The 12,479-nt window shown below is 44.1% G+C and overlaps 1 protein-coding gene across 6 annotated transcripts in view; it reads right to left on the bottom strand.

Moving 5' to 3' along the window:
* Window positions 1-2,212: 2,212 nt before the first annotated feature.
* LOC111977593 (bifunctional heparan sulfate N-deacetylase/N-sulfotransferase 2) overlaps window positions 2,213-12,479 on the bottom strand; it is a 218,920-nt gene continuing 208,653 nt past the window's right edge. For all 6 annotated transcript variants that reach the window (XM_070448492.1, XM_070448495.1, XM_070448491.1 and 3 more), the window contains 8 exons: window positions 7,034-7,162; window positions 6,552-6,734; window positions 6,247-6,343; window positions 5,981-6,104; window positions 4,443-4,617; window positions 3,945-4,115; window positions 3,500-3,712; window positions 2,213-3,324 (listed from right to left, as the gene is read on the bottom strand). In XM_070448492.1, the coding sequence (XP_070304593.1) occupies window positions 3,199-3,324; window positions 3,500-3,712; window positions 3,945-4,115; window positions 4,443-4,617; window positions 5,981-6,104; window positions 6,247-6,343; window positions 6,552-6,734; window positions 7,034-7,162 (1,218 nt within the window). In that variant the 3' untranslated portion in view covers window positions 2,213-3,198. The remainder of the gene's footprint in view (window positions 3,325-3,499; window positions 3,713-3,944; window positions 4,116-4,442; window positions 4,618-5,980; window positions 6,105-6,246; window positions 6,344-6,551; window positions 6,735-7,033; window positions 7,163-12,479) is intronic.

Below are 12,479 nucleotides of genomic sequence, written 5' to 3'. Positions count from 1 at the left end.
CTGTTCTCGAACATTGTATATTATTGTCTGTCTTCGCTTGCCATACCTCTCTGTAAAGTCATTGGCACTAAAAGCATGTGAAAATGAAAATGCTGTTGAGTTGTCCGGTGGCTGGTGGTGGCATGTCGAACAGCTGGCTGGGGATGGGCCGGGAGGTGGATCGGGGGCCACGCTTAAAGCAATCAATGGATTGGTCCCTTTGTCACGGTTTCTGTTGTAACGGTTCTAGATGTTAGTGTTCTTACTGGTGGTATTATTATGAGTGATCTGACTTTTCTTTTGAGATTGGAGCTGAAATATGGGGAGGCAGTTGAGGTGAGGGAGCAGTTGAGGTGAGGGATGGGGCTCAGGCTGCTAGCAAATCACACCCTGTCCAACCCCCCACACACATGCAGACAATGCCACAATACACATGGAATCAACACGCACACACGGTGTACTCCCAATGCAAAATATATTTTAATATATATGGACAGACACAGAAAATAAACACACTCGAAACAGTCTCACTTTAAAAAACATATCTTTGTGTTGATGGTAAAACATTGGAACACTGTTTTTCACCGTGTTGTAGAAACTTGTGTGACTTTGTACCGCCAGTGGGGTGAAGCTTGCCGTTTACCCCTTCACTTCTGTGCTAAGCAGCTCCATAGTACCCGTGTTCCATTGAACCTGTCGAAGGCCGGGTACCAAAAAGCTGAAAAAATAACCTACCGATGATATCAAAAATTATATCAAAACGTGTTGAAGGAAACATGTTAAAACAAAACTTGTGCTGTTTTTATCACGAGTCACATGTGGCCCCGCCCACCCTATTGCTTGTGCTGCTGGGTGTTGTGACATATCTGCCATGAGACTGTATTCCCCTTTGCACCATGACGTGATGTATACAGTACTGAACTGTGATGTTGTTTTGGATCCGAGTAGTTTTCCTGACTTTGCGCTGTGGGCATTCACCTCTCTCCCCCACTGGGCCTGATGCTTCCATTCATTGTGTGTTCACACAGCCATGGGAATGTTCATGTGAAAGAGTATAACCATCCAGTTGATTTCAATTCTTAAAAATAATTCAAAAGGAAGAAGAGAGAAATAGTAGTTCCTGAGGGTAGGACAATTAACCTTTGATTATACTATACCTTACTGGCCAGCAGGATAGGGAGAGAGACTTGATATACAAAAAAAAGAAAGAATAATGAAAAATAAATATTAAAAGCCAGACTTTAATAACAAAAATATATATGCAGTTTTACAAGAGGAAAAATATGCATGTCTTCTTTCTGGTAATATTTTTTACTGTCTGTGTTTACTTAAGCAATGGAAATCTATATATGTTACTTGCACCTTCAAGGTCAATGAAAATGGCTCTGTCTCAAATATTGAAATGAAGTGATGTATCACGTAAAAAAAAAAAGTACAAAAAAAAGCCGTAGCTTGGTATGCTTCCCTTGATTTGTAAATGTACTGCATTGTAACCATATAGTGAGGGGATGCATATGACTATACTCTGAGTTGTCATTTGGATGCTGGATTTTTGCATGACCATACAATAAAGAAAATCATTACTTTAAAACTATCAAGTGTTTGTTTGAATGTTAGTAGATCATATCTTTGTTATTTAAACAAGAAACATTGAATAAAAATAACATTTCAACATAAGTTGTGTCCGGTTTGTGTGTGCTAGTCCATCCTTCCAGGATCTAAATGTTGCATCTTGTGTGTGTCAATAAATCACAAGAATATTACAGTTGAGTACATTACTTATTTCATATATTTCATTTTTCTGCTTGTTCATTATAGTCTGTCTGACTAATCCCTGGGAGTCTATCCAGCAAAGGGACATCAGAGATTGAGGTCAAGTCCCTTGTTAACACTAGACTGATTAATGAACATGATCTGCCCATTTAACAGGTTTCCACCGATTCGTCGTGCTAGTGAGAGGATGATTAGATAGGAGGTATTTCACGTGATACACAAGTCTAATAAAGGAGACCCAGTCGAATTATCCATTGAAAATATGCCTTCCTGAAAACTATGATTACTACTGTACTACAGACTATAATATGTACCTCTACTCTCCTCTCTGTTAAACTACATAGGCACTGCCGTTTCCATTCCAGTCTTCTGTAGACYGCATCAGACACAGGTAAATGACAGTGGCTCCTGCATTYACAGGCATGCAAAAGCTGTGGGTAAAAAAGAGACAAATGAACAATCCATTCCAACCTCTGAGTTTATTAGAGATGATACAGCGTTGGTCTTTGTTTTGTAGTATTGGCAAAATAAACAGAAAACAAGACAGCAGCTCCTGTTACGACAGACACTCACAAGCAGAGAGACCTAGAACCTCTCTCTAGCTCATCTAGCTCTAAACTGACTGGGTACCTACGTGAGAGTGAGGGAGAATGTGCATGGTTAAAGTGTGTGGGTTTCTCTGWAGACTTGTGGGGCCTATTAGACCATTTGTTTATCAGAATGTACTCCAAAGGCCTCAGCTTTGGGGTAGTGGAATGCAGTCTGTAGGAGCCGTGGCCTGTGATGCACTACATCCATCCTACGGCACACGTCTTTGTCCATAGCACTAGAGTTTGCTGTCTTGTTTAGTTCATGTCTATTCTGTCACATTTCCCACCCATCCCCCACCAACAATATACAACAGCTTTAAAATTTACAACATTTTACATTCATTCTTCTGAAGAAATGAGAAGTGTGTGTGTGAGCTTGTGACCACACGCATGTTGCCGGGTTTATTCATGCACTCCAGGGCCACAAGATATCAGTTCCTGTTAAAAAGGGGGTAACATGACATTAGACCCCCCCCACCCCCTCTCAGTCTGCCAGACCCTGGCGTCAGTCAGTCCAACCGGCTGCAAGCTGAGACAAGTCCTCTACTTTCTGGATGAAGATGTGTGRGACTGCGAGGGGAAAGAGGGAGGGTTGTTTCAGCAGTCCAACTCATTAACTCCCTTATCAGAGGCCATTATTCCCCTCCCGTGAGGATTGGGTTCTACAGTGGCATTTCAGGGTGGAGGAGTCCATTGTCCTGATAGGGGGCTGTCCTCCCGCCTTCTCTCCTCTTCCACTCTCTGTAGTGACTGGTGTTGGGTGTGGGTAAACAGTGCCCTCTTACCCCGGGCCAGGCCGGGCAGGGCAGTGCTCCAGTCCCAGGCTGTGGCTGTGGTTCCGTAGGGAGGTCCAGTCTCAGCTCCAGCTGGAGCTCTGCAGCTCCTCTCTCAGCCAGGCGGGCAGGGGCTGGCCCAGCCGGTTCAGCAGCCTCAGCAGCTCCATGTTGTGCTCCCGGTAATGCTCCGTCAGGAAGGCACGCGACTGTAATACACACAACAGAGAACAGTCAGCGAAGGACTGTATGAGGCACTTGTTAAGACATATCTACATGTTAGGCAGAAGTGAAAATACAACATGGCCATTCGGAGAAACAAGCTGACAAGATGGGATAATGTGCAGTGTCTGACGTTTTCCTTGAAAGATGGAGTAACTGTACCTCAGGAGTCATGTCAGAGTATTTCCTGCCTTTACTCTTGCCCAAACACTTGGGTCGTGCTCCTTCCACCCTCTGGCACCAGAACCCTTTACTTTCATCATACGTCAGAGCCTGGGTGTAGTTGAAGATGGGTGTGACCCCCAGGAACCTCTGGATGCCCTCCATGACCAGGGCAGGGTTGGATCGCAGTTGGGACCCATCCACTATGTGGACCTGGAAACAGGAATCACACCTCTCACATACTGGACTCCACACAGGTAGTACTGCCATGATCAATCATGGAAAATACTGTGATATACAGTGATGAATACTGTGATGAAGCCATGTTTCTGAAAGGATGCATTAGATGCATTTGAATTGTTCACGGGGGTATCTCCTGTAGTTTTCAGTATCTAGCTGTGCACGTTTAGTATGTTTGTGTGTATTTCCAGTAATGTAATGTTACCTGGTTGGGCTGGTAGTGGTGTAACCAGCGCTCCAGGTGTGTGGCGTAGGCCCCAGGTTTAAGGCAGCGCCTCTGCAGGATGAGCAGCTCCCGGGGGGAGGCAGGCCCCGCTGTCACCACCTCCTGGAACGTGTGGTTAACGGCCATCGGGTCCTGGTGAGCCCGCTGGTGCTGCAGGGTCACACACAGGGGAAAGGTTAAAGTTCAGACATCTTGAGTCAAAGGTTATCAGAAGTCAGATTCAGAAGAATCCCATATCAAGATAACTTTTGACAGACTTTGTACCTTTGGCCTCTTGAGAATAAATACATGCAAATAAACAGGTGAAGCTCAAATAAAAACAGATGGCATTTCCTTTTCTCTGGAGTGAGGCAGCCAGGAGTATCCTTTCCATGTGGTCACTTAACGGTCTTGACAAATGGTCTGGGAACAGTTTATATTTCATGACCCTGATGGTTCATATTATGGCTGAGGAAGTTAAGAGTGTGACAGACCCACCTGGTACCAGGAGTAGGCGCGGTCCGCTGGGTTGATGAGCACAGCAAGGATCTTGGCCCGGGACAGCAGGGCGGCCGCTCTCTTAGGGGCTACCTCCGTGTCAAAGTAGTTGGCACTTTTCTCAAACATGAAGTCTGTACTGACATTCGATGGGAAGGGGAAGAAGTCCATGTACCTGAAGAGAGGACGGGGGAGAGCAGTTACTGTTAGCGAGGGGCCATAGGAGAGCTTATGTCATTTGAATGTCTTCCTGCATCATGTCCCTTTCCACCTAATGGACCATACTGTTATACATTCTCACTGATATGAAAGAAATAGATACGTGAGAGCAATATGGAGGAAGACTACACTACAAGTAAGCATGAAGGAACCACAGTGCCTTTGGAAAGTATTCAGACATCTTGACATTTTCCACATTTTGCTACGTTATGGCCTTATTCTAAAATCAGCAATCTAAACACAATACCCCATAATGACAAAGCGAAAACAGCTTTTAGAAAATGTATAAAAAAATATTTAAAAAACAGCTTATTTACATAATTATTCAGACCCTTTGCTATGAGACTCGAAATTGAGCTCAGGTGCATACTGTTTCCATTGATCATCCTTGAAATGTTTCTACAACTTCCTTGGAGTCCACCTGTGGTAAATTCAATTGATTGGACATGATTTGGAAAGGCACACACCTGTCTATATAAGATCCCACAGTTGACAGTACATGTCAGAGCAAAAACCAAACCATGAGGTCGAAGGAATTGTCCATAGACGGTGGTGGCAACATTATGCTGTAGGGATGTTTTTCAGTGGCAGGGACTGGGAGACTAGTCAGGATCGAGGCAAAGATGAACGGAGCAAAGTACAGAGATATCCTTGACGAAAACCTGCCCCAGAGCYCTCAGGACCTCAGACTGGGGCGAAGGTCACCTTCCAACAGGACAACGACCCTAAGCACATAGCCAAGACAATGCAAGAGTGGCTTCGGGACAAGTCTCAATGTCCTTGAGTGGCCCAGCCAGAGCCCAGACTTGAACCCGATCTAACATCTCCGGAGTGACCTGAAAATAGCTGTTCAACGACGCTCACCATCCAACCTGACAGAGCTTGGGAGGATCTGCAGAGAACAATGGGAGAAACGCCGCAAATACAGGTGTACCGAGCTTATAGCGTCATATCCAAGAAGTCTCAAGGCTGTAATTATTGCCAAAGGCYCGTCAACAAAGTACTGAGTGAAGGGTCTGAATACATATGTAAATGTYATATCATTTTTAATACATTTGCTAAAATTTCAAAAAAACTATTTTGGTTTGTCATTATCAGGTATTGGGTGTAGATTGATGAGGGGAAAAAAAGCTATTTAATACATTTTAAAATAAGGCTGTAACCTAACAAAATGTGGAAAAAGTCAAGGGGTCTGAATACTTTCCGAAGGTGCTACCATATGGATATCATATAGGCTCTTAGATCAGTTCAGACAAAATAAGGCTACAGGCTTCATTAGAGTGTTTAAATCCTCCGAGTGGGCAGCAAAATCGTCTTACCAGTCAATGCCATTGTTGTAGTTGGGGCCGCTAAAGAACTGGATCTCCTCAAAGGTGACAAGACTGGGGAAGCTACTGGTGATGGCAGGGTGGAGGCTCAGGAACGAGTGCAGGGCTGTGGTGCCTGAAAGAACACACATGAATATACACTTTGACTGAAACTCGCCACCACAAACGCCATCACGCAACCCATTTTGGCCAAGAGAGTATGTGGCGAGCGAGAGAGTGTAGGTGTCTTAGGAAAATGCTTGGCTGCAGGGTCTCACCTGTTTTCTGTGGGCCTATGACCAGGAACCTCGGTAATCTATCACAGGTCTTTTCTTTCGACCAGATGTCTTTATGTCTCTTGTCATGACATGGGTTCTGAGGACAGATAAAGAGGGGTTACGGTCTCRAATACATATAGCTAGCTTATCATTAAGTCATTTCATTGCAAAATAAAATGAAWTTATGGGCCAAATGTAATTACAATAATCTCAATAAACAGTACATATCTAAAATAGGAAACAGTAACTAACAACTAATGGATTATCACGTCTGTAATAATAATTGATCATTGCAGTCCCCTAACCTGCCAGAGGGGGTCTCTCTCCTCAGGGAAGATCTGGAAGTATTTGTCAGCCAGCTGCATGGGGGGGAGTGTCTGCAGCCGCAAGTTGGTCCAACACTGAACAAACTTCACCAGGGACTCAAAGGTGTACAGGCCCAGCCGGTCATTTCCATAGTTAGACAGGTGGGTCATGAAGATGCTGATCTGGAGGAAGACAGAGGAGTCAGAGGACTATACCAACAGATGAGTAGGGAAGTGAGACCTTTCACTGTTTGTCTACGCYTCTTAAATGCACACTAGGCAAAATCCCACTCGTGAAACTAAAATTGTAGCACAGATTGACATCAATTAATGATTTACACAAAAGTCAAAGTTACAGYTCATTTTCCCAAGCTAAGACTTTTCCAGAATTAAGTTTCTCAGGTCACATAGAGCAGCGGCCTGAAGAAGGTAGCAGCTCCAGTAAGGAGAGGCAGAGTATCTTGAGAGCGAAATAAACTTACAGGGTTGAGGAGGACAGTGAGGAACAGCTCTCCTCCCCTGATGCTCTTGTCCAGCTCTTTGGAGCCTCCTGGGTACTCGTTATAGAAGATGGTGTGAGTAAAGAGGCCACATGTCTGTCTGGGTAACACCTGCAGAAATTGTCAAAAAAAGTGTAGGAACAGAAATAACCAACTTTCTCTTTTTTTAACCACTTAATTAATGAATAGGGCCTTAGTACATTTGCATAAACTCTAAGCCCTTAAGAGCTCTCACTAAGCACTGAGGGAAAATCTTAACTTCTGTTTTAAGTCACATTWTCACTTAGTTATGCATTGATGTCAATGGGGGATCAAGTGGGAGATCAAGTGAAAATTAAACTTAAAGTTTAAGACTCACCTCTGCATGATTTACTATTTTTAGCAGCAATTAAAAGAGAAGTTTATCTCAAATCCAAAAGTTCCCAAGTGATTCCATACTCTCTCTCCCTTCAGTCTAGAACGGGAAAGCTGCAAAAACAGGTCAGGTGACMCACGATGTATCTTTGTGCACTGCTAGCTCTGCTCCGTTGTCAGTCAACTAGCGATTGAGAAATCTGCGAATTGTGGACACATTTTTTGTTTTATTGAAAGAATATGTCCGAATGAGCTATATAAACAAATATATATCTAAAGTGCTATTAGGTTTGAGTCAGGAAACAGACTGGTTGAAAGTGTCAGTGYAAACACTTGCCAGTTGGTCCGCACATGCTTTGAGTACACGTACTGGTAATCCGTCTAGCCCCACGGCTTTGTGAATTTTGACCTGTTTAAAAGGTCTTGCTCACATTGGCTACGGAGAGCGTGATCACACAGTTGTCCGGAACAGCTAGTGCTCTCATGCATGCTTCAGTGTTGCTTGCCTCGAAGCGAGCATAAAAGGCATTTAGCTCGTCTGGTAGGCTTCTGTCAATGGGCAGCTCGCGGCTGGATTTCCATTTGTAGTCCGTAATAGTTTGCAACCCCTGCCACATCCGACGAGCGTCAGAGCCGGTGTAGTAGGATTCAATCTTAGCATTGAAGCTTTGCCTGTTTGTTGGTTCGTTTTTAGACATAGCGGGATTTCTTATAAGCGTCTGGATTAGTGTCCYGCTCCTTGAAAATCGGCAGCTTTAGCTTGGTGCGTATGTTGCCTGTAATCTATGGCTTCTGGTTGGGATATGTGTCGTCTCTGTGGGGACGATGTCYTTGATGCAGTTATTTATGAAGCCGATGACTGAGSTGGTATACTCCTCAATGCCATTGAATGAATCCCCGAACATATTCCAGTCTGTGTTAGCAAAACAGTCCTGTAGCGTAGCATCTGCGTCATCTGACCATTTCCGTATTGAGCGAGTCACTGGTACTTCCTGCAATAGTRTTTGCTTGTAAGCAGGAATCAGGAGGATATAATTATGGTCAGATTTGCCAAATGGAGAGCGAGGGAGAGCTRTGTATGCATCTCTGTGTGTGGAGTAAAGGTGGTCTAGAGTTTTTTCCCCTCATAATTTCTACCAGCATGTGACATGCTGGCTACTAAGAGCGCTGCTTCTGGATGAGCATTTTCTTGTTTGCTTATGGCCTTATACAGCTCGTTGAGTGCGGTCTTAGTGCCAGCATCAGTTTGCGGTGGTAAATAGACGGCTACGAATAATATAGATGAAAACTCTCTTGGTAGATAGTGTGGTCTACAGCTTATCATGAGGTACTCTACCTCTGGCGAAAATATTAGACAATTAATAATTATTGACAAATAGACCCACACCCCCGCCCCTCATCTTACCAGACATTGCTGCTCTGTCCTGCCGATGCACGGAAAACCCAGCCAGCTCTATATTATCCGTGTTGTCGTTCAGCAACGACTCAGTGAAACATAAGACATTACAGTTTTTAATGTCCCGTTGGTAGAAAAGTCTTAAATCGTAGATCATCCAGTTTATGTTCCAATGTGCAGATTGGCCAATAATCTGGATGGTAGTGGTGGTTTACCAGCTCGCCTATGAACTCTCACGAGGCGCCTGTCCTCCTACCCCTTTTTCTCCATCTTTTCTTCATGCGAATGACGGGGATTTGGGCCTGGTCTCGAGAAAGCAGTATATCCTTCGCGTCGGACTCATTAAAGAAAAATTATTTGTCCAGTTCAAGGTGAGTAATCGCTGTTCTTATGTCCAGAAGCCCGTTTCGGGCATAAGAGACGGTAGCAGCAACATTATGTACCAAATAAGTTACAAACAATGCGAAAAAACWAACAAAATAGCACAGTTGGTTAGGAGCCCGTTAAACGGCAGCCATCCCCTCCGGCGCCATTATTTTGACATGGATTGTGAATGTGTGCCATGGAGTGTGAACGGGCAAGACAAAAGATTTAAGAGCCTTTGAATGTGGTATGGTAGTAGGTYCCAGGCACACCGGTTTGAGTCAAGAACTGAAACACTGCTGAGTTGTTCATGCTCAACAGTTTCCCGTGTGTATCAAGAATAGTCCACTGCCCAAAGGACATCCATCCAACTTGACAAATGTGGGAAGTATTGAGTCAACATTGGCCAGCATCCCTGTGGAGTAGAGTCCATGCCTTGACGAATTGAGGCTGTTCAGAGGGCAAAAGGTGGGTGCAACTCAATATTAATGTTTGGTATAATGCATTCGGAAAGTAATCAGACCCCTTGACATTTTCCACATTTTGTTACGTTATTCTAAAATTGACTAAATCGTTTTCCCCCCTCATCAATCTACACACAATACCCCATAATGACAAAGCAAAAAAAAAAGACTTAACTGACATTTACATAAGTATTCAGACCCTTTACGCAGTACTTTGTTGAAGCACCTTGGCAGCGATTACAGCCTCGTGTCTTCTTGGGTATGACGCTACAAGCTTGGCACACCTGTATTTMGGGAGTTTCTCCCYTTCTTCTCTGCAGATCCTCTCAAGCTCAGTCCGGTTGGATTGGGAGCGTTGCTGCACAGCTATTTTCAGGTCTCTCCAGAGATATTAGATCGGGTTCAAGTCAGGATTCTGGCTGGACCATTTAAGGATATTCGGAGACTTGTCTCGAAGTCACTCCTGTATTGTCTTGGCTGTGTGCTTAGGGTCGTCTGAGGTCCTCTGTACTTCGCTCCGTTCATCTTTCCCTCGATCCTGACAGCATGATTCTGCCACCACCATGCTTCACCGTAGGGATGGTGCCAGGTTTCCTCCAGACGTGACACTTGGCATTCAGATCATCAGACCAGAGAATCTTGTTTCTCAAGAAAAACTCTAAGCGGGCTGTCATGTGCACTTTACTGAGGAGTGGCTTCCGTCTGGCCACTACCATAAAAGCCTGATTGGTGAAGAGCTGCAGAGATGGTTGTCCTTCTGGAAGGTTCTCCCATCACCACAGAAAAACTCTGGAGCTCTGTCAGAGTGACCACCGGGTTCTTGGATCACCTCCCTGACCAAGGCCCTTCTCCCCCGATTGCTCAGTTTGTCCCGGGCAGCCAGATCTAGGAAGAGTCTTGGTAGTTCCAAACTTTTCCATTTAAGAATGATGGAGGCCACTGTGTTCTTGGGGCCCTTCAATGCTGCAGACTTTTTTTGGCACACTTCCCCAGATCTGTGTCTCGATACAATCCTGTCTCTGAGCTCTACGGACAATTCCTTCGACCTCATGGCTTGGCTTTTGCTCTGAAATGCACCTTCAACTGTGGGACCTTATATAGAAAGGTTTGTGTCTTTCCAAATCATGTCCAATCAATTGAATTTACCACAGGTGGACTCCAATCAAGTTGTAGAAACATCTCAAGGATGATCAATGGAAACAGGATGCACCTGAGCTCAATTTTGAGTCTCAAAGCAAAAGGTCTGAATACTTATGTAAATAAGGTATCTGTTTTTTTATGTTTAATACATTTGATTTTTTTCTTCTAAAAATCAGTTTTCGCTTTGTCATTATGGGGTATTGTGTGTAGATTGATGAGGGAAAAAAAGTCTAAAACATTTTAGAATAAGGCTGTGACAACAAAATGTGGAAAACGGGAAGGGGTCTGAATACTTTCTGAATGCACTGTACTCAGTGTATGTATGTTTACAATTTAGATTTCTTAAAAAAAAAAAGATTGTTGGAGTACAGGTGTTTGATGATTGATGGGTGACTAGGTGCATTCTATCTGACATATTCCAATTTTTTTATTTTACCCCCTTTTTCTCCCCAATTCTGATCTTGTCTCATTGCTGCAACTGCTGCAAAGGTCAAGTCATGCGTCCTCCGAAACATGACACGACAAACCACTCTTCTTAACACCCGCCCGCTTAACCTGGAAGCCAGCCGCACCAATACGTCGGAGGAAACACTGTTCAACTGACGACCGCAGTCAGCCTGCAGGCGCCTGGCCCGCCACAAGGAGTCGCTAGAGCGCGATGAGCCTTGTAAAGCCCCCACGGCCAAATTGTGCACCGCCCTATGYTACTCCCGATCAAGGCCGGTTGTGATACAAACCGGGATCAACTCGGGTCTGTAGTGATGCCTCTAGCACTGCGCCACTCGGGAGGCCCGCCTGTACTTCTCGTTCACCGTTTCTAATAATAACAGACAGCAATAGTCATGAATTGGATTGATTTTGCACTCCTGCAAGTGCTCAAAGTTCTTAAATGACAAGGGGAAACACACCTCATCTAATCCATTAACCAGTAGCCTCCATTAGTTCTTACCCCATACTGTGTATTGTGTWGTGGTGTGTCTGTGCATTGACGTGTATGTTCTGTGTCCTGTGTCTCCTTTCTCTGCAGCCAGTGCATCAATCAGATCCTGGAGTGTGTCCACCACATGCACCAGCATAACATTGTGCACAGGGACCTCAGGGTGAGTCATCTATCACCATGGCAACGCAACACCTGGGGAGGCTGAGTCATCATGCCCCCGCCCCCAAATCCCTCCCGCTGGAAACCCTACCGATGTGTGTATATGAAAGCCAATGAAAACGTCAACAAAATTCCACACACACGTAAGCAAATAAAAACATTTAATTCTTTGGACGTCAGAGAGAGTGGCTGATGAAAAAAAACAACAGACCCTTTCCATCTAGTCAGACTGGAATTAAAAGTAGAGGCACTGAGCCAGACCATATTAATAATTTCTAATTCCTTATATTAAGCAAACCATACAGCCTAATCATTTTATTTTTTATATTTATGGATAGCCATACTCAGACATTAACTTACAAACAAAGCATTTCTGTTTAGTGAGTCCACCAGATCAGAGGCAGTAGAGATGACCAGGGATGTTCTCTTGATAAGTGTGTGAATTTGACAATTTTCCTGTTCTGCTAAGCATTCAAAATGTAACTAGTACTTTTGGGTGTCAGGGAAAATGTATGGAGTAAAAAGTACATTATTTTCTTTAGGAATGTGGTGAAGTAAAAGTAGTCAAAAATAGAATTAGTCAAGTACAGATAGCAAAAAAAACTACTTAAA

This window comes from Salvelinus sp. IW2-2015, linkage group LG18, assembly GCF_002910315.2.
Source record: "Salvelinus sp. IW2-2015 linkage group LG18, ASM291031v2, whole genome shotgun sequence".
Classification (NCBI taxonomy): domain Eukaryota; kingdom Metazoa; phylum Chordata; class Actinopteri; order Salmoniformes; family Salmonidae; genus Salvelinus; species Salvelinus sp. IW2-2015.
Note: the sequence above shows the minus strand (reverse complement) of the source record. Positions and strands in the feature narration are given on the sequence as shown.